A 27,596-nucleotide genomic window follows, 5' to 3' on the forward strand; every position below is an offset into this window, starting at 1 on the left:
ATAACTCAAAAAGTTTTGAACAGATTTTGATGAAATTTTGTGGAGTGGTTGGAAATGACAAGAGGAACAAGTGGTTAAATTTTAGTGGTGATCCGGATCACGATCCGGATCCTGATGCTAACGCGTTAGCATGTCTATGGCATTTTCAGTGTTAAAAGTTAGCATTAAGCAGTTGCAGCTGTCATCACGTTCGGGTGCATTTGTTTTCAAATTGTAATATTTCTTAAATTGATTTTTGTTTATAAATAATCTAATTATTATTATATACAATTTTAGAGAAACAGACAAAAAGAAATAGATCACTGTGCCAAGGAGGGAATCTTTTGTCTGTCTGTTTGTCAGCAGGATAACTCAAAAGGTTTTGAACAGATTTTGATGAAGTTTTGTGGAGTGCTTGGAAATGACAAGAGGAACAAGTGATTAAATTTTAGTGGTGATCCGGATCACGATCCAGATCCTGATGCTAACGCGTTAGCATGTCTATGGCATTTTCAGTGTTAAAAGTTAGCATTAAGCAGTTGCAGCTGTCATCACGTTCGGGTGCATTTGTTTTCAAATTGTAATATTTCTTAAATTGATTTTTGTTTATATATTAATAATCTAATTATTATTATATACAATTTTAGAGAAACAGACAAAAAGAAATAGATCACTGTGCCAAGGAGGGAATCTTTTGTCTGTCTGTTTGTCAGCAGGATAACTCAAAAGGTTTTGAACAGATTTTGATGAAGTTTTGTGGAGTGCTTGGAAATGACAAGAGGAATAAGTGATTAAATTTTAGTGGTGATCCGGATCACAATGCTTACCCGTTAGCATGTCTATGGCATTTTCAATGTTAAAAGTTAGCATAAAGCAGTTGCAGCTGTCATCACGTTCGGGTGCATTTATTTTCAAATTGTAATATTTCTTAAATTTATTTTTGTTTATATATTAATAATCTAATGATTATTATATACAATTTTAGAGAAACAGACAAAAAGAAATAGATCACTGTGCCAAGGAGAGAATCTCTTTAGGGTCAGTGACCCTTTGGCCTTGTTTAGAGAAGTGTTTCATAAATGTTAAAAAAATTCACAATATCAGTGCTCAGATGACAGTAGCTGCAAGTTGCAATAAACTGTGATGCCAAGCACTAAGGATACATGCTATCCAGTCACAGCAGATGAAACTTTTTTTACTACTGAGCAAACATCATTGTTACACTTTTTTAGGTTCAATGATTCCACGGTGTGTAGATGTTGTGGCGTCAGTGACCCCATGGCCTTGGCGGAGGTTTGCACTCTCTGAGCGCTTCTAGTTGGGAAAATACTGTTCTCTGATAAAGATCAGTCAGATTTCTCTCCTCCTCTATCAGTCAGTCAAGGTATAATGATAGGTCACGATTAAACCGTTGTCCTTTTTTTGTGGATAAATTCATGCACAAAGTGACAAACACACCTGCTTCTACTCCATCAAGAACCCAGCATCCAGTTACTGTCCAGCAGGTGGCAGACACGTCTATGGGATATTAAATAGGCAAAACAGAGTTGCTTTTTTGGTATATTGAGTGTGTGAAATTTCACCAGATTTGGAAAGGTTTGCTCTCATTATACCTTCTGAATTACAAGATGATAGTCTGTATTGTTTTTGAGTTATTGTTCTAAAGAACTGGAAGGGATGGACTAATTATCTCCTGTCTCTACACCTGCTGCCTGTCAGAGGCTACATGCCTTTCCAACGCCTAGGAATCAGTTATGCTGAAATAATTAAATATTAAAATACAGGGCACAACCCTGGCGCATGATGTAATGTAGACAATGCATGGTCAGGTGACATCTAATCACACACGTCCGTCTCTAGACTGTGACACTGTTTACTTCAAACGAAAGCCAATGCAAACCATTTCATAAGATGTGACACAAAAACGTTTTGACAAGCCGGGCGGGTGCCAGGCACCCAAACAGGGTGGACCTTTTATGCAGACTCCCAGACCAGGCTTAAGTGTAACAGAAGTCATCTTTAATTCATGCTCAAGTTCGGTACACAGGTTGTCAGTCAGCGGAGCAAAAGTACAAACAGGGCTAGGCAAATATGCAGTCATAATCAAGCAGGGGTTCGTGGCACTGGCAAACACAGTATTCAGAGATGAGGCAAAAAACGTAGTTAAAAACACAGAGCAGATTTCAAAAACTCGGCAAGGCAAAACAGGACAGGAAATGAGCTAGGATGTGTACGAACAAGGGAAGTGGTGGCTGGGAGGTGTTTAAATAAGGCAGGAGTTAACAAGGTGCACATAAGGAACAATCTAGAAAGGGGTGTGGCTAGTGAACAAAGATTAAACACTGTGCAAGATGGGGAGGAAGAGAGTGCACAAAGTTAAGTGATGTAGGATACAGAGATGCGTGAGCAGGTGCCAAGAGTGAGAAGAGTGACAATAGCAGGTGCAGTGCTGTGGAGTGAACATAATTAACTAGGTGTGAGGAATAACAGGAAACAATGAAAATAGCTACAACCAAATATAATATTACTATGAACAGGAACTAAAATCAGACATGAACATAAGAATTAGAAGAAACTACATGAGAACTGATAAGAAAATAAACACGAAGACCAAACTGAACAGGAACTGACTAAGAAAACAAAAATGACTAAACAGACCAGAAAATAAGACAGAAACTAAGTGATAAACAAAACCTGATATTAAAGCACAAAAGATCATATAAGCCATGAAACAATGAAAAACAATTGATAAACAATGACAACACAGACTGACTGAATAAAACAAGAACGGAACTAAACCATGACCAAAGTAAGAAAAGTAACAAAGAAACAAAGTGACAAATCAAAACAGAACAGAGAATAACCACATGATGAAAATAAAATAACTAGTAAATCAAGGCTGGGGCACGTGAAGGTGAAAAAAGAAAGAGGGAAAACCCGAATCAAAGCCCAAATCCGGCCAAAATTGTGACACGTTTCTTGTCAGTGTTTGTTAATACACAAGAAAACTGGTTTGAACAGGTAGAAATCAGTAACAGCTGATCACCAAAACCTTTGTGCAAGCAGCCACCTGAGTTGCCTAAGTGTCTTGGTGGCTTCCCTCACTCGTCTCCTTCTTGCACAGTTCTTCAGTTTTTGAAAGCTACCTTGTCTTGTTTAATAAAGTTTAATTTTATTTTTCATCCTCTCTCTTTCTGTTTTAGTGAATAATTCCACAGTTCCCTGTGCTGTTGTCAAAACGGTCGACAGCTTCAGTTTCCTGCATCACCCTGTTCACCAGAGGAGCCTTGAGATCCTGCAAAGATGCAAGGATGAGAAATACAGTCAGTCACTCTGATTTTCATCTTTAGTCCTTACATATCAGTGCTTTTGGTTTGTGATGATTTCGGCGTGAGCAGAGCCATCGATACACCCACATCCCACACATGAGCAGCTCCCAGATAGCGGGACAGAGCGTGTGCAGACCCACTTGTTTGAACAACCACCAAGTTTCAGACTGCTCAGAATGCACTGTCTTAAATACCATTTTAAAGAAGAGGCAAATTTCAAAGGTGCTCCTGTTTACCCTGCAGATCAACAGGTCATTTAACTGATGTTGTCTTATCAATTATTTACATTGAGGGCACTTCAGTGTATTTTCTGCTTTGTTGTACTGTAGGAGGACAGTGCAGAGTAAGGCTGGGCGATATGACCTAAAATTCATATCACAGTATGAATTGAATCCCTTCACAGTAACAGTAATATCATGATATAAACCTAAGTGTAAAAATTATAATGTGTTTCTGAATGGGTCCCTGAGCACAGCTAAATTGATAAAAAAAAACAAAAATAAATAAATAAATCATAACAACAAAAAACAAAAACAGATATAATGTAATTTTGAGAACATTTATTGTGCAGATCTCAAAATTACAGCTACAATTTGCCAGAAATGACATCTAAGATGCAAGCCTAAATTTGATGTTTTGGTTAAATAATTAAATACATTTATTTATTGTTGGGTCAATGGCTGAAGTTTCATCTATTGAACACTAGATGACACAGCTGCTATGAATACTTCAAGCATTTTCAGGACGATCAGAGCATTTCCTCATTTATAAAACTCAACATGAAACCACCAAAAACATTTTAAAAGTACTTAATTTACTCATATTTGAAGTCAGTCTTGGTAAATCGTCATTCTCTGGCTGATTTTGTTTCCTGCTTCGGTTAAAAAAAATCCTTGCATTATTTAATATGGTGCTTTCTCAGCTGTTTGATTCGGGTCATGACGGAGCCGCCAGCCTCCACCTGCTGAAATAAACAACGGCTTTGTAAATATTGCACATTGTTGTCTTGGCTTTGCGGTGTTCAGCAACAGAACCGCTAAGTGCTGAAGACACTTGGCCGTCTCATATGAACACTCCTCGTGTCAGTGAGAGACACGCTTCAGCTCAGAACACTCCCCCCTTCTCCTCCCCTCTGCACTCTGCAACAAAGGAGCAGTGGTTCACAGATGTTTCACAGAGGGGTTTTCCTAGATCAGAAACTCTGTGGGCACTATTGTGAATAATCGGTGGAGTCCAAATCTCTACCATAGGCCACATTTATAACGTGTACCATATACACCATATACAGTTGTATGCAAAGCTTTGGGCACCCCTGATGATTTCCATGATTTTCCTTTACAAATCACTGGTTGTTTGAATCAGTAATTTCAGTTAAATATATCATACAGCAGACAAACACAGTGATATTTGAGAAGTGAAATGAAGTTTCTAGAATTACAGAAAGTGTGCAGTAATTATTTAAACAAAATTAGGCAGGTGCATAAATTTGGGCACCCCAACAGAAAAAATATGTCAGTATTTAGTAGCTCCTCCTTTTGCAGAAATAACAGCCTCTAAACACTTCCTTTAGCTTCCAATGAGAGTCTGGATTCTGGGTGAAGGTATTTTGGACCATTCTTCTTTACATAATATCTCAGGTTTGTTGGTTTCCGAGCATGGACAGCCCTGTTAAAATTACAAGACAGATTTTCAATAATATTCAGGTCTGGGGACTGAGATGGCCATTCCAGAACGTTGTACTTGTTCCTCTGCATGAATGCCTTAGTAGATTTTGAGCAGTGTTTAGGGTCGTTGTCTTGTTGAAAGATCCAGCCCCGGTGCAACTTCAACTCTGTCACTGATTCATGAACATTGTTCTCAAGAGTCTGCTGATATTGACTGGAATCCATGTGACCCTCAACTTTAACAAGATTCCCAGTACCTGCACTGGCCACACAGCCCCACAGCATGATGGAACCACCTCCAAATTTTACTGTAGGTAGCAAGTGTTTTTCTTGGACTGCTGTGTTCTTTTTCGGCCATGCATACCGCCCCTTTTTATGTCCAAATAACTAAATTTCAGTTTCATCAGTCCACAGCACCTTATTCCAAAATGAAGCTGGCTTGTCCAAATGTGCTTTAGCATACCTCAAGCGACTTTGTTTGTGGCATGTACGTAGAAAAGGCTTCCTCTGTATTATAGCATCATACAGCATCTCCTTTTGCAAAGTGCACTGTATAGTTGACCGATGCACAGAGACACTATCTACAGCAAGATCATGTTGTAGGTCTTTGGAGCAGGTCTGTGCGTTGCCTATGACTGTTTTCACCATCCTTCGCTTCAGCTTATCTGAGATTTTTCTTGGCCTGCCACTTTGGGCCTTAACTAATACTGTGCCTGTGGTCTTCCATTTCCTCACTGTGTTCCTCACAGTGGAAACTGACAGCTGAAATCTCTTAGATAGCTTTTTGAATCCTTCCCCTAAACCATGATGTTGAACAGTCTTTGTTTTCAGGTCATTTGAGAGTTGTTTAGAGCCTCCCATGCTGCCACTCATTAGAAGAGATGCAAAGAGGAGAAACATTTGCAAATAACCAGCTTAAATACCCTTTCTCATGATTGGATTCACCTGTGTAAGGAGTTCAAGGGTCAGTGAGCTTACCAAACCAATTTTGTGTTCGAATAATTAGTGCTAAATGTATTCAAATCAGTAAAATGACAAATTTGTGCACCTGTCCAATTTTGTACAAATAATTATTGCACACGTTCTGTAAATACTAGAAACTTCATTTCACTTCTCAAATATCAATGTGTTTGTCTGCTATATGATATATTTAATTGGAATTTCTGATCCAAACAACCAATGATTTATAATGGAAAGTCATGAAAATTATCAGGGGTACCCAAACCTTTGCATACGAGGGCTGTCAATAAAGTAACGGTCCTTTTTATTTTTTTCAAGAACTATATGGATTTCATTCATATGTTTTTACGTCAGACATGCTTGAACCCTCGTGCGTATGCGTGAGTTTTTCCACGCCTGTCGGTGACGTCATTCGCCTGTGAGCACTCCTTGTGGGAGGAGTCGTCCAGCCCCTAGTCGGAATTCCTTTGTCTGAGAAGTTGCTGAGAGACTGGCGCTTTGTTTGATCAAAATTTTTTCTAAACCTGTGAGACACATCGAAGTGGACACGGTTCGAAAAATTAAGCTGGTTTTCAGTGAAAATTTTAACGGCTGATGAGAGATTTTGAGGTGATTCTGTCGCTTTAAGGACTTCCCACGGTGCGAGACGTCGCTCAGCGCTCTCAGCCGCCGTCGTCAGCCTGTTCAAGCTGAAAACCTCCACATTTCAGGTTCTATTGATCCAGGACGTCGTGAGAGAACAGAGAAGTTTCAGAAGAAGTCGGTTTCAGCATTTTATCCGGATATTCCACTGTTAAAGGAGATTTTTTTAATGAAAGACGTGCGAACGGGTCCGCGCGTCGGGACGCAGCCGCCGCGACGCTCCGCCACAGGAAAAACACCTCTGTTGAAAGCCTTAAGGACAAGTTGGAACATGTCCTGCCTGTTAAACAATTTCTCATAAACTCACTCCACTGAAAGCCATCAAAAGCCGCCTGGATTTTACAAATGGTTATCAACACGGAGGTGTTTTTCCTGTGCCGCCGCACCGCGTCGGCTGCGTCCCGACGCGCGGATCCGTCCGCACGTCTTTCATTAAAAAAATCTCCTTTAACAGTGGAATATCCGGATAAAATGCTGAAACCGACTTCTTCTGAAACTTCTCTGTTCTCTCACGATGTCCTGGATCAATAGAGCCTGAAATGTGGAGGTTTTCAGCTTGAACAGGCTGACGACGGCGGCTGAGAGCGCTGAGCGACGTCTCGCACCGTGGGAAGTCCTTAAAGCGACAGAATCACCTCAAAATCTCTCATCAGCTGTTAAAATTTTCACTGAAAACCAGCTTAATTTTTCAAACCGTGTCCACTTCGATGTGTCTCACAGGTTTAGAAAAAATTTTGATCAAACAACGCGCCAGTCTCTCAGCAACTTCTCAGAGAAAGGAATTCCGACGAGGGGCTGGACGACTCCTCCCACAAGGAGTGCTCACAGGCGAATGACGTCACCGACAGGCGTGGAAAAACTCACGCATGCACACGAGGGTTCAAGCATGTCTGACGTAAAAACATATGAATGAAATCCATATAGTTTTTGAAAAAAATAAAAAGGACTGTTACTTTATTGACAGCCCTCGTACAACTGTATACTGTGCAGCCCTAGAGCAAAGTGACAGAAATGTAAATACAATACAATTACAGGCATTGCTCCGAAACCAACTACACTATATCTGTACAGATATGTAGATATACTGTATATCTATATAGATATGTTTATATATTCTGCTGCTTTTCTTATTAACAACAAATAAATTGTGTCCTGTTTGCAAACACAACATTGATTGGCAGCAGTTATTAATTATCAAAAAACACTGCATATCTTGATTGTTCTGTTTGCTTCCATCAATAACAGAAAGGTGAAAATATATTAAAATATAAAATAAAAATATAAAATATATATATAATATATATTGAGATATACATACTTCAAAGGTGTCCATGGATATTTATTTAATTACAGGGGATTGTTTGTATTTCCAAACAAACTTCAAATTCAGGACATTCTGCCACCTTTGTGAACCCATAATTATTCATTTTTACCTGAGGCCAAAGTATGGCCATCAGGTATTGCGAAGACTTTGTGTCGATCCATCTGTTCATCTGTCTGTCCGTGCTCAGCATAACTCCAGTCCTATTACTGCCAGGGTCTTCAGATTCACAGGGAGCACTCTTGGGACCCAGACCTTGGACAAGTTCAAAGATGGCTAACCTTGACCTATTTTAAGGGGTCAAAAAGGTCACATTCGGTTTCCTAGTTTTAGGTTCTTGTGGCCGAGGTTATTTTAGCATTGCGTTATATTTTTAATCTGTGTTAGAACACGTAATTATCATCTGAATTGCAGTCTGTGGCAAAATATTGCAGTTGACAAAAGATGTGCCGGAGTGAATGTAGGAAAACTGAGGTGAAAAGTGTATATTTCCCCCCCAGCCCCAAAAAATTTATTAAATAAAACACTCACTGTAATCACTAAAGTCCATTCCAGGTTGGACCGGAAAAAGTCCTTTTATCATCAGATTTTCAGGTGGTTTTGTTTTGGTCTTACATTACAATCAGATGTCTGGGTTATGCTGAGTCACCGCGGCGCAGTGCTCGTAATCGTGCATGTCCCCACATCAGTGATCACACAGATCAATCAGTCCCATGTGGACTGCCGGCTTTTAATGACGCTCGGGGATTTTCTGCACATTCTTAACTGCTTATTCTGCCAGCATCGGGCACGTACATGTGTGGTTATGCTGTGAGCAAGTCCACATGCACCAGCATGGTTACGTGCACATATGTTGCTGAATGCGGGAATGCATGTTGCCTCATGTTGAGAAGCAGCATTTTGCTTTCATTGCTGTAGGACAGATCTGAGGGAATTCAACAGCTGCCAGCACAAGACATGATTTCCTCATTAAATTTCCTGGTAAATTTGTCGAGCGTTTCCAGTTCAAATTTCAGTTAACTGTCCCAGAGTGATCTGACAGCCTCACAGTTCAGAAGTGTCTTGATCAACCCAGAAATTATGCTGCATTCAAATACATTTGGAACTTGGCCTTGCTGGAAGTCGTTACTGCGTTATTTACACAAACACACACACGCGCCCCACCTTCCTTTGGGTCTAATGACATCGCATGCGTCTAAGTAGTTTTCAATCATGTTAGATAAGTATGTCAATATTGCTAATGTAGCTAGCAGAAACTAAAATCACCTCTTACTTTTGATTCATCTATTTTATGATAAAAAATTTTGAGATTTTTAAAAAGGACTAATAATTCTTCACTTTCACTGCAGAGGCGTCCATGTTGAATGTGACATTATATCCTGTACTCATCCTTGACAGAAACAACCAGAAATTCTGACTTGGAATTCTGACTTCCGAGTGCATTTTGTTTTTCTGACTCAGATGTCAAAATTCTCTACCTCCACGTAATCATCAAATACAACATTATTGTGTTTTACCACCTTTAAAGTTTCTTCAAAGTTGACAAAATTTACTTTGTGTTGAACTCATTTATTTCTGTGGCATATCAAAAAAAATTACAGATTATTTTATTGCCAGTAAAGTATTTATTTTTGGGGATTTCATGGCAAATGTAGTGAGTGAGATTTTGCAAATGACATGAAAGAGGAAGCGCATGTGCAACGTTCAGAGTTCTTGCTGCTTTTGATGGAAACTGGGAAGTCTGATTTTTCTGACTTACAAATTAGAAACATAATTTTTACAAAAATATTGCAATTTCAATTTAATCAGCTTATAAAGCGTCAAATCACAACAAAAGCCATCTCAAGGCACCTCACACAGAACACTTCAACATAAAAAAATAAAAAAAATAAAAACTGTTCATAAGAAAGAGAATAAAAATCGGTTTTAAGTCTAGACTTAAAAACATCCACGGACTTCGACTGCCTCACAGTCGCAGGAAGAACATTCCACATAGCGGGTGCACGATAAGAAAAAGCTCTTTGACTTCTTCTTCACGCTGGGAACACAGAGAAGTCCCGCATCCTGCGACTGCAAAGCCCAGGCCGGCACGTAGGGTTCCACCAGATTGGCCAGATAAGACGGCGCCAATCCATGAACAACTTTATAAGTCAATAATAAAACCTTAAAATCTGCTCTCACAGCGACATTGAGCCAGTGTAAAGATGCCAAAACAGATATGTTGTCACTGTAATTTGCATTCGTATTAACAACTGATGCTGTTACTGTTATGTGAGATATGGCCACATTTTATTTGTAGTTTTCCCTGTCTGATCTGTGGTGGCCGATGCGTATTAGTTGTTTCTGTCGCAGTCGTTCTGTTTACATTTTACTTCATTTTTTTACTATTTTCATTAATAGTTGAAGGTCTACCATGTTTGTTCAACTCTGTGAAGCTAACAGTAGCATGTGTAGCTGTCAATGCCCTTTGACCCTCAAATGGCATGCTAGAAAATTGAGTTTCCCATTGTGTCATGCTTCATGACATTTTTTTTTCCAGACAAGACAAATTTTGAGCATATGGCAACATAAGAGTGTAAATTCTTTATTGAATATGAAGAAAATTATAGTGGTGCTAAATCGTGGACTTAAATCATTAAAAAAACAAAAGTTATTGCAGCTTTAAAGCTGTATGGCCTTTCAAATTTCACAAAACTGACAAACTTTAGCTTCTCCTGAAATCCAAGCACTATAATGTCTATTTTTAAATGTGTTGAACAACTACAGCTCATTTTAATGAAGAGAACATATTTACCTGGGGGGGGAATTCCATAATGAATATGTTATTTTAACGCTGTCTGCAGGAGGACGTGCATGTGCGCATGAGACTTTGAAATGACCAGAAATTACCTTTGACCTTGCCTGATGCGCATACACAGGGCATGCATGATAACATCTATAGGATCTCTTGTGCATCACTTCTGAGGTGTTACCTGGTTTCAAAAACATTGTTTTACAAAATATATGAGAAAAATATTCTGTGTGCCAAGTGGTTAGTGTGCCAAGTGCGCTTGGTTTCAGTGCGGAAGGTCAGGCCAAATCAACATGCAGGTCCACCTTGGCTCTGCTGTGGCAACCCGAAGTGGAAAAAAAGGGAACAGCCGAAAGGACTTTATCTTGGATTTATACAGAAACAAACTGTTTCAGAGGGTTTTCTGTCATCATGGTTTATTTTGTTTGAGTGAGCAGCCAGCTGACATCACAGGCCTTTCTCTCCTCTGATTGGCTGTCACCATGTGCTTCCCAGGACTCCTTACGCAAAGTCAGGGGAAATTCCTATGTGATCTATGACATCACTATGATCACTACCATAGACTGTATGCATCATTACCTTACGTAGTTTGAGACCATCTGTTTATTTGAAATGTATCCGTTGGTAGCATGACCCAAGAAGAAGGTCACCCCTTTGAGTCTGGTCTGATTGAGGTTTCTTCCTCAAATCATCAGAGGGAGTTTTTCCTTACCACTGTTGCCTGTGTGCTTCCTCTAGGAGTTGGTAAACTTAGAGCTTACTTGTGTGAAGTGCCTTGAAGTAACTTGGTTGTGATTTGCCGCTATATACAGTGGGGTAAAAAAGTATTTAGTCAGTCCCTGATTGTGCAAGATCTCCTACTTAGAAAGATGAGAGAGGTCTGTAATTTTCAACATAGGTACACTTCAGCTGTGAGAGACAATATGAGAACAAAAAAATTGAGGAAATCACATTATAGGATTTTTAAAGAATTTATTTGTAAATTATGGTGGAAAATAAGTATTTGGTCAATAACAAAAGTTCAACTCAATACTTTGTAACATAATCTTTGTTGACAATAACAGAGGTCAAACATTTCCTGTAAGTCTTCATCAGGTTTACACACACTGTAGCTGGTATTTTGGCCCATTCCTCCATGCAGATCTCCTTTAGAGCAGTGATGTTTGGGGCTGTCGTTGGGCAACACAGACTTTCAACTCCCTCAACAAATTTTCTATGAGGTTGAGGTCTGGAGACTGGCTAGGCCACTCCAGGACCTTGAAATGCTTTTTATGGAGCCACTCCTTCGTTGCCCGAGCTGTGTGTTTGGGATCATTGTCATGCTGTAAGACCCAGCACATTGCATCTTCAATGCTCTCACTGATGGAAGGAGGTTTTCACTTAAAATCTCACGATGCATGGCCACATTCATTCTCCCCCTTAACACGGATAAGTCGTCCTGTCCCCTTTTTTTTTTTATATTTATTTTTTATTGGAGTTTTTGCAGTAACAAAACAAACAAACATGTGGGTCACTGTTTACATTTAGTTTACATTTTGTGTGTATTCCAACCATTTTTTCCAGCGTTTTAAGAAGACATGTCCTTGAAGTCTAAGGGAAAAGGTCAGTTTCTCCATAATGTAGATTTCTTCGATGATGTCCAGCCAGTAATTAAGACTTGGGGGGTCGGGTTTAGTCCAGTTCCATGTGATAGCTTTTTTCGATGCAACTGACAAAACTTTAAAAAGGTACATGTCCTCTTTCTGAAAAGCCTCTTCTGTTAGAAGGCCGAGGAGATAGATTTGGGGATCCCTGGGAATTGCATATGACAAAATAGTTTGTGTTATTTCAAATACATTGTCCCAGAAAGGTTTTAATTTTGTACATGTCCAAAAAATGTGAGAGTGATTGGCATTCGAGTAACCACATTGTCTCCAACACGGCTGAACAAACCCTTGTATTTTAGCTGTAATTTGAGGACTAATGAAGAATCACATGAGGCACTTCCACCCAAATTCCCTCCACCTTTTGGAGCTTGTTGTGGTTTGTTGTATATTGCACATCTTCAGCCAATCACCCTCTAACAGGACAATGCTGAGTTCTTCTTCCCATTTAGATTTTATATAAAATGTGTTATTACCTTTTTGTTTTTGCAGCCCTTTATAAAGTTTGGATACTGTTTTACTGGGTAAAAGTTTATAAGCGTCTGTGAATACTTTCAAAAAGACATTATTTGTGCTGGGATCATCAGATTTAATTTCAAAATTATAAAAATGACGAACCTGCAGATATCTGAATACGTCTGAATTATCCAAATTAAATTCTACTTTCAATTTTCCGAAAGATTTAAAAGTATTTCCCTCAATAAATGTACACAGAGCTGATAAACCTTTTTCTTTTCAAGTTGAGAATGTGGAGTCCAACTTGCCTGGTTGAAACCGTGAAAAGAAGGAGGGCCAGACCAAAATGCCGACTATCTTCGACAAATTATATTTTCTGATTATTCTATGCCATATAAATAAAGTGTTCTTTACAATACAGTTTTTGCTATTTGGCTTGTTCATACTGTCTCCCAATAATGCCATTGGTGGTATAGGCTCTAAATCTATCTCAATTTGTTTCCATCCTGTTTCAAATTCAGGAGAACACCAACATGCTATATTTCTTAATTGGGCTGCAAAATAATATTCTTTCAGATTAGGAACAGCCAAGCCACCACTTTCTTTACATATTTGGAGTGTTTTAAGTTTAACCCTTGGTCTGGCACCTGCCCATATAAAACGTGAAATTAATTTGTTCCAAGTATTAAAATGTGAGTCTGGGATTATAATGGGCAGTGCCATAAAAAAATATAAAAATCTTGGTAAAATATTAAACTTCATTATCTCAATTCTTGAACCAAAATCCAATGTAAGTGATGACCATCAACTAATGTCCTTCTGTATCGAGTCAATTATTTTATTAAAATTTAAGTAAAAGAGATTATCAATCCTGTGTGATGAACACACCTAAACATTTTAACTGTTTTGTGTCCCATTTTAGTTTGTATTGTTGTCTTATTAAATTACTTGGTTGATAATCGATGGTCAAGACTTGGGTCTTAGTAATATTTAAGTGATAACCTGACAAACGTCCAAACTCTTTTAAAATTGACATAAGTTTTGCAATTGATTCATTAGGATTCTGTAGGTAAGTGATAATATCATCAGCAAACAGGGCTATTACATGTTTAGTGTTGGCTATTGTGATACCTTGAATTTCATCATTTTGTCGTATTTCCTGAGCCAGAGGCTCAGTAAATAAAGCAAAGAGGGAGGGGCTGAGCCCACAACCCTGACGATTTCCCCTATACAATTGAAAACTAGATGTCAGATGGCCATTAATTTTGATTCTAGCTACTGGATTGTTATAAAGCGTCTGGATACAAGTGATAAATTTACTGTTAAATCCAAGTCGTTACAGTACTTTGTATAAAAATGGCCAGCTGACCCGATCGAAGGTCATCTCCACGTCTAGGCTTACTAAGGCCATGTTCAGTTTCTGTTTCTTTGTTTCCTCAATAATATGCAGTGTTCATCTTATGCTATCATGTGTTTGTCGGCCTTTTATGAATCCTGTCTGGTCTTCGTGTATCACCTCCAGTAAATAGTTCTCTAGTCTTTTGGACATAATATGGGTAAACAGTTTGTAGTCTACATTCAAAATTGAGATGGGGCGGTAGGATTCACAATATTCTTTGTTTTTGCCTTCTTTGGGTATGACAGATATGATTGCCTCTCTCCAGGATGGGGGTATTTCAGCTAATGTCCAATTAAATGATTTTAGCAATAAAGGTGCAAGGTCTTGTTTAAATAATTTATACCACTCATTAGGGTATCCATCACTGCCAGGCATTTTAGAGTTTTTAAGATGACCAATTGCAATATCTAATTCTTTTCTAGTAATGGGGGCAGTTAGGACTTCATTTTGCGTTATTCCTAGTAAAGTAAATCCCTTCGGCTGCTCCCTTGTTTGCACTCGGGGTCGCCACAGCAAATCCAAGGTGGATCTGCTTGTTGAATTGGCACAGGTTTTGCGTTATTCCTAGTGAAGGCAAATCTAGTTGAGATAAGTAATTAGTGATATCACTGTCTGTCACTGGAGGGGGGCTTGAGTACAATTTTTCATAATATTTTTCAAAGATAGTATGGATTTGCTTTGTCATGAGTCAATTTACCTGAGGAGGGGTCCCTGATTCCGAGGACTGCATGTTTTTGTTCTTGTGTCCGAAGACGTCTCGCTAATATTTTTGTTGCTTTGGGGCCTGATTCATAGTAGGTTTGTTTACAGAATCTTAACCGTTTTTCTACTTCTTCCTGGACTAAATCATTTATTTGGTGTTTAGTGTGTTTTATTTTATCTAACAATTTTTTTGTCACTATTGTGTATTAATTCGAGTTCGAGATTTCTTAATTTTTTTTCCAAATTGACGTATGTTTCTCTTCTCACCTTCATTCATAGGATGTCCTCGAAAGGAGTTTCCCCCTCAACACTGCTTTAACTGTATCCCACACCATAGTTGGGCTCACTTGACCATTGTCATTAACCTCTATACATTCTGCTATTTCCTTTTTTATTTCTTCTTCTTTATTGAGTATCCCAATATTTAATCTCCACAGAGTAGTGATTTTCAACCTTTTTTGAGCCACGGCACCCTTTTTATATTTACAAAATCCTGCGGCACACCACCAACCAAAATAATATTATAATGCTATTACCTGTGGTTTTGCGCAAAACCCAATTATTGCAATAGAAAATCGATACAGAAAACACCGCATTTTGAAAATCCCCAAGCATTTTGCGCTCTGATCTCAAGTAGGGCTGTCACGATTAGGAATTTCTGGAGACGATTAATTGTCAGACAAATAATTGCGATTGACAAATATATTGTCTATTTTTTTCTTTTTTTTCCCCTTCTTTATATTCTACTATTGTAGTATAATTACACAACTCTGGAAGAACGTTTGGCTTCTGTGAGTGGAGAAACTGGGAATGGTGCAACATTTTTATTTTTATCTTCATTTTACATACAGTCCCAACTTTTTCTGATTTGTGGTTGTTTCTGTTGCATTTCTGAAATTATTTCTCCGCATCAGTCACGTTTTGTGCTTAAACACTGCATTAAGCCCATATTGAACAAATAAATACCCTTGGAAAGTAACAGCTGTTAAAGTTCAGAGTTCTCACCTGCTTTTTGTGATCTGTGCGTCTGAACATTGTTTTTTTTTTGTGGCTCAGTTCATTCATATATTCTCATTTTTTAAATATGTTTTTAAAGCTATTTGACCGTTTATTTCATCTCATGATCTCATAAATTCAGCATACGACGCGCACATGGTGAGAACAGGACGGTAACGGCAGAATCACACCTTTAGAGAAAGTTCAGAGAGAAGTAAAGGCAGCTTCACGTTTCCGTTTTGTTAACATTCACTCGCGTTAAAATCCTCTCTCTGCTCCGCGCTCGCTGCGCACTGAACGTGTCGCGCCTGCATTCAGGAATCTCACTCACCCACCCCCTCCCTCTCTCACCCACCCCCTCCCTCGCAGTCTGCAGCCTGTTAACTCCGCGCGCGCACACAGGCACAGACACACACCAACAGCTCCACGTTTTAGACGCGGCTTTTGAAGGAGACGACACTGTTTTAATCGGCCGTCAGCCTCCTTGTTATTGTCCCGCCTTAAGACGAGAGCGAGGCTGCAGCACGTTTGACATCAGATTCTGAGTCGTTTTATGCTTTGTGGATAAAATAAATAATTCACGGTAATCGCGAATATGAAAAATAATGGCGAATATGAAAAATACCCACGGCACCCCGGTTGAGAATCACTGTGTTAGACAGTTGCAATGACAGGTAGACAATGTGGTGGTCTGATATATCAGATGTGCCAGTTGAGCACTCCTTCACTCTGTGGATATCAACATTATTTAACAAAAAGAAATCAAGTCTTGAGTGCACTTTATGTGTGTGGGAGTAATGAGTAAAAACCTTTTCTTTAGGATTCAGGTCTCTCCAGATGTCACATAGCCCGGATTGTTTAATTAAGGCCCTCAGATCTTTGGATCTATATGTTTTCTGTCTTTTATAACTTGTTGTGTCTTGAGAAAAATTTTGAATTGTATTCCAATCTCCACCACAGATCAGTATTCCATCACTGTTGGTGATAATTATATCAAAGAGCGATTTGAGAAATTTTCTATCACTTTCAGGTGGGACATAGACGTTAGCAAATGTGACCACCACATTATCCACCCTCTCCTTTACTATTATATACCTGCCCTCCTTGTCTGCAACTTTAGTGTCAGCTTCAAAATTTACAGAATTAGAGATAAGAGTTATCACCCCCCCTTTGTCTAGTATTTTTACAAGAACTATAAAATGCATTGGTATACCCAAAGCCTTTAAATTTTTCATGCTCAGTCATCGACATGTGCGTTTCCTGTAAGAAAGCAACCTGTATTCTGTCTTTTTTAATTTTTGTGAGAATCCTTTTCCGTTTTACTGGACCACTTAGACCGTTTACATTCAAAGATGCTATTTTTATGTCATTTAACATTCAGAAACTGTAAAACTTTGTAATGCACATTTAAAACAGTGACCCCAAGTAACAAATGAACAATAACACAATATGGAACCAGAAAAAACATAACAAAAACTTGACTTCCAAAAAGAAGTCACCTCCTCTGTTCTGACCCTGATGGGGGGTCCAGGGGAAAACCTCTCAGATAGACAGGGCCCAAAAAGGATAGCTGATGTGTCTATCTGAGTAAACACTTCTATCCTTTGTGTCCAACTAAAAATAAGTAGTAAGGGTTGCCTTCTCTCCCACATTTGTGGTTTAGCTGAAAAAAGAAAACAAAGCTGATGATTCGCTGCCCTTTAATCAAGAGGTCGCTCCGTGTCATCCTACTCATCTGTTTCTCTCTGGAAGCTCCGCAGTTTGGTCTTAGCTCTTCGTGTCACTGCAAATCCACCGCTGTCCACTTGCTGCCACCCCAGAAGCTCCCGGAGCCGGGTCACCGCGCTGGTCACGTTGTCCTCCGGGACAGGCACCTCCACATCAAAGCCACGGCGCCGGAGCTCCTCGTAAACGTGCTGCTGTAAGTGCGCGCGCCCGACTCCCAGTGTATCCTCATATTGGTGAACGGGGTTTGGAAGCGCACTCCTTTTTCTTTGAGTATTTTCTTGATCACGCTGTATTCCTTGCGCTTGGCCACGATCTCTGGAGGGTAGTCGTGATCGAAGTAAATAGAGTTGGAGCCCACCTGAACTTTTTTCTTTTTCCACGCTTCTCTCAAGACCAGCTCCTTCGTTGAATATTCCAGGAAATTGACAATGACAGCTCTTGGAGGGGCGTCGGGCGGTGGTTTGCTCGCCAGGGAGCTGTGGGCGCGCTGGATTCTCAGGTCACGAGGTATTTGCAGGTGATCTTTGAGAAAGCTCTCAATAAACTGTGGGATGGGCTTATTTTCCTCGATGCCCTCTGTCAAGTTAAAAATACGGACATTATTCCTGCGTGACCTTGATTCAATATCAGTAGCTTTAAGCTGAAGTTTTCTCTGCTGCTCCAGACATGTGCACAGCAGTTTGGTGACTTCTTCTGCCCAGCTCTCCACTTGCGATGTTCGTGATTCTGCTTCATCCATTCTGCGCGCCAGGCTTTTGACTTCGCTCACGGCACTGTCCAGCGTTCCGTTAAAGTCGTTCCCAAATCTGTCCAGATTTTAATGTATTTCTTAACTTAGTTTGTCCAGGTTAAGCGCAGTGCCGCCTTGAAGTTCCTCTCTCAGCTCTTTTATTGCTCTCAGTATCTCAGAGTCCACGTCTGGCGTGGCGTTGTTGCTAGCTTTAGCTTGGTCCGAGAGGGAGCTAGCTTTAGCAGACGAAGTGTTCTTTTCTGGTTGAGATTTAGGCATTTTGGCTTTGTTTTCTAATGAATATAATCCCTAGTAACAATCTTTCCCAGTTAAAGGATTAAAAAAAAGTTCAATTTTGGGATGTTCAAGCTTAAAGCGGGAGAGAGGTTCCCGACACGTCTATCTACTCCATTCGCTCCACCGGAAGTCCCGTCCTGTCCCATTTGCAGAAAAACAGTCCCAAAGCATGATGTTTCCACCCCCATGCTTCACAGTAGGTATGGTTTTCTTGGGATGCAACTCAGCAATCTTCTTCCTCCAAACATGACGAGTTGAGTTTTTACCAAAATGTTCTATTTTGGTTTCATCTGACCACATGATATTCTCCCAATCCTCTTCTGGATCATCCGTATGCTCTCTGGCAAACTTCAGATGGGCCTGGACATGTACTAGCTTAAGCAGGGGGACACGCCTAGCACTGCAGGATTTGAGTCTCTCTCTGCGTAGTGTGTAGCCTTTGTTACTTTGGTCCCAGCTATCTGCAGGTCATTCAGCAGGTCCTTCCGTGTAGTTCTGGGATTTTTGTTCACCGTTCTCATGATCATTTTGACCCCATGGGATGAGATCTTGCGTGGAGCCCCAGATCGAGGGAGATTATCAGTGGTCTTGTATGTCTTCCATTTTCTTACAGTTGCTCCCACAGTTGATTTAGACACACCAACCTGCTTGACTATTGTAGATTCACTCTTCCCACCCTGGTACACATCTACAATTTTCTTCCTGGTGTTCTTCGACAGCTCTTTGGTCTTGGCCATGGTTGCGTTTGGAGTCTGACTGTTTGAGACTGTGGACAGGTATCTTTTATACAGATAACGATTTCCAACAGATGCCATTAATACAGGTAACAGGTGGAGGACAGAAGAGCTTCTTAAAGAAGAAGTTACAGGTCTGTGAGAGCCAGAAATCTTGCTTGTTCATGGGTGACCAAATACTTATTTTCCACCATAATTTAAAAATAAATTATTTAAAAATCCTACAATGTGATTTTCTGGATATTTTTTTTTCTCTCATTTTGTTTCTCATAGTTGAAGGGTACCTATGATGAAAATTACAGACCTCTCTCATCTTTCTAAGTAGGAGAACTTGCACAATCAGGGGCTGACTAAATACTTTTTTACCCCACTGTAAATGAAAATAAATAAATTGAATTATCCCTTCAGGGATAAAAAATTATAAATTTTTCAAAACAGCGTGAATTTTGATGATATTGGGAATGTCGTATTATGAATCCCTTATTTAAAGGCTGATGAAAACAATTAAAATTGTGCAAAACAAAATACTTTTTATGACTTAAAGGTTAAATATTACAGAAGCGGTACTTCTTTAATTTAGCTCTAAGCACTTCCGCAAGAACAGTCACCACATAGACAACACATCAAAATTAAACACAATGTTAAACTGTAGATGTACATTTGAATAGATATCTTTCTCATATAAAATATTTTACTGTAAATTCTTCAACATTCTGTTGCCAGAACATTCAAGAAGGAAAAACTTTTTTTTTATCTCTCACTCTTTCACAGTCACCAGATTTGGGAAAATCAATTCAGTAGGAAACCAAGCAGGCTGAAGCTTCACTTGTGGATCAAAGAGCACAGTAGCTGGATAAACCTTGAATCTCACATTTCTCCTCGCATCTGTTTTTTCCACCCAGGTATCACCAGAAAGAATCCTCGGACACCTCTGTCAGATCTTCAAGGCACCAACGCCCTGAATGAGAAGGCCAGCTGGTCAGTGTCACAGTCACAGACCGACTCTTAACTGTGGAGTCATCGAATGTGCCCCAAAATAAGTCGACAGTTTGCTGTTTTAGTATTATTGCTTTGATATAACACTGAAACAAGATACAGATGTGATGTGGGAATCATGAGGGCTGGCTTGAGAAAGAAAATAACATTTCAAAGATATTTTGTGGAAAAAGTGAAGTGAAAATTTATGAAAAATTCACATTACAATTTATTAGAAAAAGTCACAATGTCAGGATGCTAAAAGCATGTTTTTATTGTGTTTATTTATTAAATAAATTTTTTCTGACTTATTTTCACTATTCATCTTGTTAAAGTTGCTCCAGTTTTGGAAAAAGTGGTGCACACTATTGTTTAAGCTAATAAGATTAATAAATTGAATACTTTTGACTGTGTTGAGTGCTTGCTCTCCAAAGCAAAGGTCAAACAGTGTTGATGTCCATTGGATTCTATGACACATTTCCCCGTAACATAACTAAGCATGACATAACTATTCCTTTTGTAAAACTCGATTAACTCAACTGATAATCTGCATCACTTTTTACTAAAATTGCAGCAACTTTAACTTTTGACCCCTGTACAAACTTAAACTGACTTTCGTCATCCTTTTTGTTGTTTTCACCCCATAACTCCATAGCATTCAGTCACAAATAGTCCAAGTTATACCTTTTTTGGAATCTTTATGATCAGACAAATACAGTAATAGAGGATTATTAACTGAGCGCAAGGGCTGTATGGGAAAATATTAGACAGAGATGTTGACCGTATGGACTGACTGTGTGTGAAAGTGTAAAAGTATAAAAATCTTCTCAGTGAGAATCGTCACGTGTCGTTTGTGCTCTGTCGTTCCTGTAGGGACGGCTACAGCGTTGGCTGTAACGGTCGGAGCTCGCGCGCGGCTCGTATGAGCTCATCAGGAAGTCCGGTTCTGGAAGAAGACGGGATCTTCCTCAACTCCACCAATAGCAAGCTGCTGGAGAGAGCTCAGGGCATCCTGCTGTAAGTTACACAGACCGCCAATCCTGATCAGACTCCAGATTCACTCCGTGCATGCAGTCATTTTATTCTTATTTATTTGGGGGGGGTTTGTTTGTTTGTTTGTTTGTTTTTGTTTGTTTTGTTTTGTTTTTTTTTTGTTTTGTTTTTTTTATCTGCGAGGGGCGATTGAGAGGTTTTGAACATGACCCATAAAAAAGTAGGCAGTGGTTCTCCATCTTTTGCATTCTGACAAACCAACATTTCTCAAGAATGTGTGAAGTTTTGACTCACTGGGGTTCACTGTTGAGAAATGTTGGTTCTCAATCAGCCCCTTGTACGTTTAACATCTTATAATGATGGAGGTTTAATCCATGTGTCTCTTGACTTTGCTACACTTCAGATGACTGAAAACAAAATTAGTTGCTTTTCTCTTGTTAACAAAAGTTTTTTTTTTCCCCTTAGTTTCAGCTTTGTGTCCAACAGACATTTGTTTGTTTCTTTTACATAGATCATTTGTGTACAGCTGAGATGATCAGCAATTGGTGGATTGACAGAATTTATTTATTTATTTATTGCTATTTTGCTAAATGTCATCTATCAAGGATAAATACTCATACCAGCGCAAATGTAAAGTTTATTTCCTTCATTTTTATAATGAAAAATTAAACAATTATATGTTTTGGATGGCTGCATAGACAACACTGGGAATTTAATAATTTAATGGTATATTTTGTTTGTTACTTTTGTGTGTGTGTGTGTGTGTGTGTGTGTGTGTTCCAGTATTCTGAAGCTGTTCCTGAATAGTGTTTTTTTTTTCTTTTTACCATAATATGGTTTTTAAATAAATATTTTTAAATAATTGTGTGAAAACAGAGTCATGATTTTATTGTGGAATTTTGTTGATTTGTTTCTGAATTAATTACAACAGTTTTTGCCCCCTTTAGGAGAAACAAAAACTGTAAAATCAAACCCGTTCTTCCCAAGGTAAGAATGAAAAGACGTATGGAAACATATTTAAAATGTTTCAATATTTTACAGCGACTGATAAATGATGTGGTGCTGTGTTTGCAGCATTTGTTGGACGTGAAATCTCTGCGTTATCTGAGCAGCGTGACGCTCCATGACCGGATCACCAAGTCTCTGCTTCACCTGCATAAGAAGAAGAAACCACCGAGCATCAGTGCTCAGTTCCAGGTCAGTGCTGCTGTGGCCCTCTGCTGGACAACTGTGTGAATTACAACAACACCAGCTGCACCATCAGATGATAACAATTATGAACAAAAATGTCACTGTGTGAAAAGACAATGACAGTATCTGGCTCAAAGAAAAGTAAAAATTCTGGTGGAAAAAAATCTCTTTGCAGTAACAAAAAAGAAATGCAGTTTACTTTCTTTGTTGATGGGAGAGTGCACATTTGTGTTATATAGTGTGAATTAATGCATTGACTATATAAAATATACTCAACAAAAATATAAATGCAACACTTTTGGTTTTGCTCCCATTTTGTATGAGATGAACTCAAAGATCTAAAACTTTTTCCATATACACAATATCACCATTTCCCTCAAATATTGTTAACAAACCAGTCTAAATCTGTGATAGTGAGCACTTCTCCTTTGCTGAGATAATCCATCCCACCTCACAGGTGTGCCATATCAAGATGCTGATTAGACACCATGATTAGTGCACAGGTGTGCCTTCGACTGCCCACAATAAAAGGCCACTCTGAAAGGTGCAGTTTTATCACACAGCACAATGCCACAGATGTCGCAAGATTTGAGGGAGCGTGCAATTGGCATGCTGATAGCAGGAATGTCAACCAGAGCTGTTGCTTGTGTATTGAATGTTCATTTCTCTACCATAAGCCGTCTCCAAAGGCGTTTCAGAGAATTTGGCAGTACATCCAACCAGCCTCACAACCGCAGACCACGTGTAACCACACCAGCCCAGGACATCCACATCCAGCATGTTCACCTCCAAGATCGTCTGAGACCATCCACTCGGACAGCTGCTGAAACAATCGGTTTGCATAACCAAAGAATTTCTGCACAAACTGTCAGAAACCGTCTCGGGGAAGCTCATCTGCATGCTCGTCGTCCTCATCGGGGTCTCGACCTGACTCCAGTTCGTCATCGTAACCGACTTGAGTGGGCAAATGCTCACATTCGCTGGCGTTTGGCACGTTGGAGAGGTGTTCTCTTCACGGATGAATCCCGGTTCACACTGTCCAGGGAAGATGGCAGACAGCGTGTGTGGCGTCGTGTGGGTGAGCGGTTTTCTGATGTCAATGTTGTGGATCAAGTGGCCCATGGTGGCGGTGGGGTTATGGTATGGGCAGGCGTCTGTTATGGACGAAAGAACACAGGTGCATTTTATTGATGGCATTTTGAATGCACAAAGATACCGTGACGAGATCCTGAGGCCCATTGTTGTGCCATACATCCAAGAACATCACCTCATGTTGCAGCAGGATAATGCACGACCCCATGTTGCAAGGATCTGTACACAATTCTTGGAAGCTGAAAATGTCCCAGTTCTTGCATGTCCGGCATACTCACCGGACATGTCACCCATTGAGCATGTTTGGGATGCTCTGGACCGACGTATACCACAGCATGTATCAGTTCCTGCCAATATCCAGCAACTTCGCACAGCCATTGAAGAGGAGTGGACCAACATTCCACAGGCCACAATTGACAACCTGATCAACTCCATGCGAAGGAGATGTGTTGCACTGCATGAGGCAAATGGTGGTCTAACCAGATACTGACTGGTATCCCCCCCCAGTAAAACAAAACTGCACCTTTCAGAGTGGCCTTTTATTGTGGGCAGTCTAAGGCACACCTGTGCACTAATCATGGTGTCTAATCAGCATCTTGATATGGCACACCTGTGAGGTGGGATGGATTATCTCAGCAAAGGAGAAGTGCTCACTATCACAGATTTAGACTGGTTTGTGAACAATATTTGAGGGAAATGGTGATACTGTGTATGTGGAAAAAGTTTTAGATCTTTGAGTTCATCTCATACAAAATGGGAGCAAAACCAAAAGTGTTGCATTTTTATTTTTGTTGAGTGTATGAGCCATTATTTGTTTTATTTTGTTTAAAAGTAGCCTCCTTTTAACAAGACAGAGATTCATAAATATTGGCACAGACAAAGTATTTCTCACACTGCAGAAACTGTGTCAGAGAACCATTTTGGGAGCTCAGGAACTTTACATTCATTCACACCAAGAAGGAGGAGCTATTTTAATGCCCACACTATAGCTTGGGAGCCATTTCTATTCCTCCGCCAGAGTCAGTACAAATGTTTTTACCAGTCCGTGCAAATACTATATATATAGTAGTAGTATAGCGAAGGACACATCCAGGCTGGACAAATTGATCAGGGAAGCTGCCTCTGTGGTTGGCATGAAGCTGGACTCTCTGGTGACGGTGGCAGAGAAGAGAACACTGGACAAACTGCTGGACATTATGGACGATGCCAGTCACCCTCTGCACACTGTCATCAGCAATCAGAGGAACCTCTTCAGCCAGACTGCTCCTTCCCAAGTGCAGGACCAAGAGACTGAAAAACTCCTTTGTTCCTCAGGCTATCAGACTGTACAACTCCTTATTAAGGGGGAGGAGGAGTAACAGGAAGACAGAGAACGGGAATGAGAGCAACAGTAGTAGCCCGTAAACCAGTATTGATCTTATGTCTGGTATTTATATTGTGTATTTATATTTACAAGCTATTTTTCTGTTTTACTTTCACTTTTGCTACTCTGTGTGCTGCTGGAACCTCAATTTCCCTGAGGGAGTCTTCCCAAGGGATTAATAAAGTTCTATCTAATCTCATCTCTTTTATATTTATATATACGAGGTCTGTTAGAAAAGTATCCAACCTTTTTATTTTTTTCAAAAACCATATGGATTTGAATCACGTGTGATTGCATCAGCCAAGCTTGAACCTTCATGCGCATGCGTGAGTTTTTTCACACCTGTCGGTTGCGTCATTCACCTGTGAGCAGGCTTTGTGTGAGCAGTGGTCCACCCCCCTTGTCGGATTTTTTTTTGCGAATAAATGTCTGAACAATTTGGAGCTTTGCTGCATCAATTTTTTCCAGAAACTGTGAGAGACCTCCAGGTGGACACCATTCGGAAAATTCAGATGGCTTTCAGGGACGATTTTATGGGGATTACACAGATAAAGCAGTGCTCCAGCCGGTTTAAAGACCGCCCACAGCTGCTGAGAGCTCGCCGCGCTCCGAGCGACGATCGACAGGCTGAATCAACCAGATCATTTCCAACGTGAAGGCTTTGTTGATCTGGGACATCGTCTGACTTACACAAAAATGGCAGGAGACGTGGACATCAGTACTTTTTCGGCACATTCCACTGTTACAGGAGTTTTTTTCATGGAAAGAGAAGCAGAGGGATGCGCCACGGAGCCGTTCATGGTGCGGCACAAAACCACCTCCGTGTTGGTCTCACAGGACGGCTTTCAGACGGCTTTCGGTGGCTTTTCAGTCGTGTGACTATCCGAGAAATTGTGGATGAGCCTGGACATGCCAGAACATGTCCTGTGAGGCTTCATCACGGCGTTGCTTTGCGCCATGCGGCACCGCTGTGACGCGCGGAATTCCTCCGCTCCTCTTTCCATGACAAAAACTCCTGTAACAGTGGAATGTGCTGTTCATTTCCAAACTGGATGCTGTGTTTTATCCGGGACGTCGTCTGACTAGCACAGGAATTGCGGAAGACGTGGACATCAGCACTTTTTCGGCACATTGAGACAGACGTGCATAGAAATTCCGCGCATCGCGGCGGTGCCGCATGGCGCAAAGCAACACTGTGATGAAGCCTCACAGGACATGTTCTGGCATGTCCAGGCTCATCCACAATTTCTCAGATAGTCACACGACTGAAAAACCACCGAAAGCCATCTGAAAGCCATCTCAAAGCCGTCCTGTGAGACCAACATGGAGGTGGTTTTGTGCTGTGCCATGAACGGCTCCGTGGCGCATCCCTCCGCTTCTCTTTCCATGAAAAAAACTCCTGTAACAGTGGAATGTGCCGAAAAGTACTGATGTCCACATCTCCTGCCATTTTTGTGTAAGTCAGACGATGTCCCAGATCACCAAAGCCTTCACGTTGGAAATGATCTGGTTGATTCAGCCAGTCGGTCGGTGCTCGGAGCACGGCACGCTCTCAGCAGCTGTGGGCGGTCTTTAAACCGGCTGGAGCACTCCTTAATCTGTGTAATCCCCATAAAATCATCCCTGAAATCTGAGTTTTCCGAATGGTGTCCACCTGGAGGTCTCTCACAGTTTCTGGAAAAAATTGATGCAGCAAAGCTCCAAATTGTTCAGACATTTATTCGCAATAAAAATCTGACGAGAGGTGGACCACTGCTCACACAAAGCCTGCTCACAGGGGAATGACGCAACCGACAGGCGTGAAAAAACTCACGCATGCGCACGATGGTTCAAGCTTGGCTGATGCAATCACACGTGATTCAAATGCATATGGTTTTTGAAAAAAATAAAAAGGTCGGATACTTTTCTAACAGACCTCGTGTGTGTGTGTGTGTGTGTGTGTGTTGTGTGTGTGTGTGTGTGTGTGTGTGTGTGTGTGTGTGTGTGTGTGTGTGTGTGTGTGTGTGTGTGTATATATATATATATATATATATATATATATATGTATATATATATATATATACAGTGATGAAAATAAGTATTTGAACACCCTGCAGTTTTGCAAGTTCTCCCACTTAGAAATCATGGAGGGGTGTGAAATTTTCATCTTAGGTGCATGTCCACTGTGAGAGACATAATCTTAAAAAAAAAAAAAATCCGGAAATTAGAATGTATGATTTTTGTCATTCAAGTTTTTATTAATTTTCCTTTTTCACACAAGCAACCGCTTATAACAACCCAAAAACGCAAAGCAAATAAAAAAGTAAAAAAAAAAAAAATGTAATGTGTAAAATAATCAATGGCACAATCATGGTATTTTGATAATGGCAGAGTCTTGTTCTTTAAGAAATGACATGAAATATAACCAGATTTTGCTGGTTTTATCCTGGACCTTATTTACTTTGGAGATGAATGCATCATAAGCCGCAGTCTCTGACATCAGTGTAATCCAGTCCTCAAGTTTAGGCCGATGCGGGCTCTTCCAAATCCGTAGAATTGATCTGGTGGCCACTATAAATGCAGCCATCAAAAATCCGAATAGTTCTTTCGTAGATGAAAGGGACAAGAAGGA

General features: G+C 40.1%; 1 protein-coding gene across 4 annotated transcripts in view; it reads left to right on the plus strand.

Moving 5' to 3' along the window:
* The window catches only part of LOC117515396 (unconventional myosin-IXa-like), a 261,979-nt gene that overhangs the window by 154,732 nt on the left and 79,651 nt on the right, over positions 1–27,596 (plus strand). For all 4 annotated transcript variants that reach the window (XM_034175936.1, XM_034175938.1, XM_034175939.1 and 1 more), the window contains 5 exons: positions 3,183–3,302; positions 20,274–20,349; positions 21,220–21,363; positions 22,287–22,326; positions 22,414–22,536. In XM_034175936.1, the coding sequence (XP_034031827.1) occupies positions 3,183–3,302; positions 20,274–20,349; positions 21,220–21,363; positions 22,287–22,326; positions 22,414–22,536 (503 nt within the window). The remainder of the gene's footprint in view (positions 1–3,182; positions 3,303–20,273; positions 20,350–21,219; positions 21,364–22,286; positions 22,327–22,413; positions 22,537–27,596) is intronic.

The sequence above is a fragment of the Thalassophryne amazonica genome, chromosome 8 (assembly GCF_902500255.1).
Source record: "Thalassophryne amazonica chromosome 8, fThaAma1.1, whole genome shotgun sequence".
NCBI lineage: Eukaryota > Metazoa > Chordata > Actinopteri > Batrachoidiformes > Batrachoididae > Thalassophryne > Thalassophryne amazonica.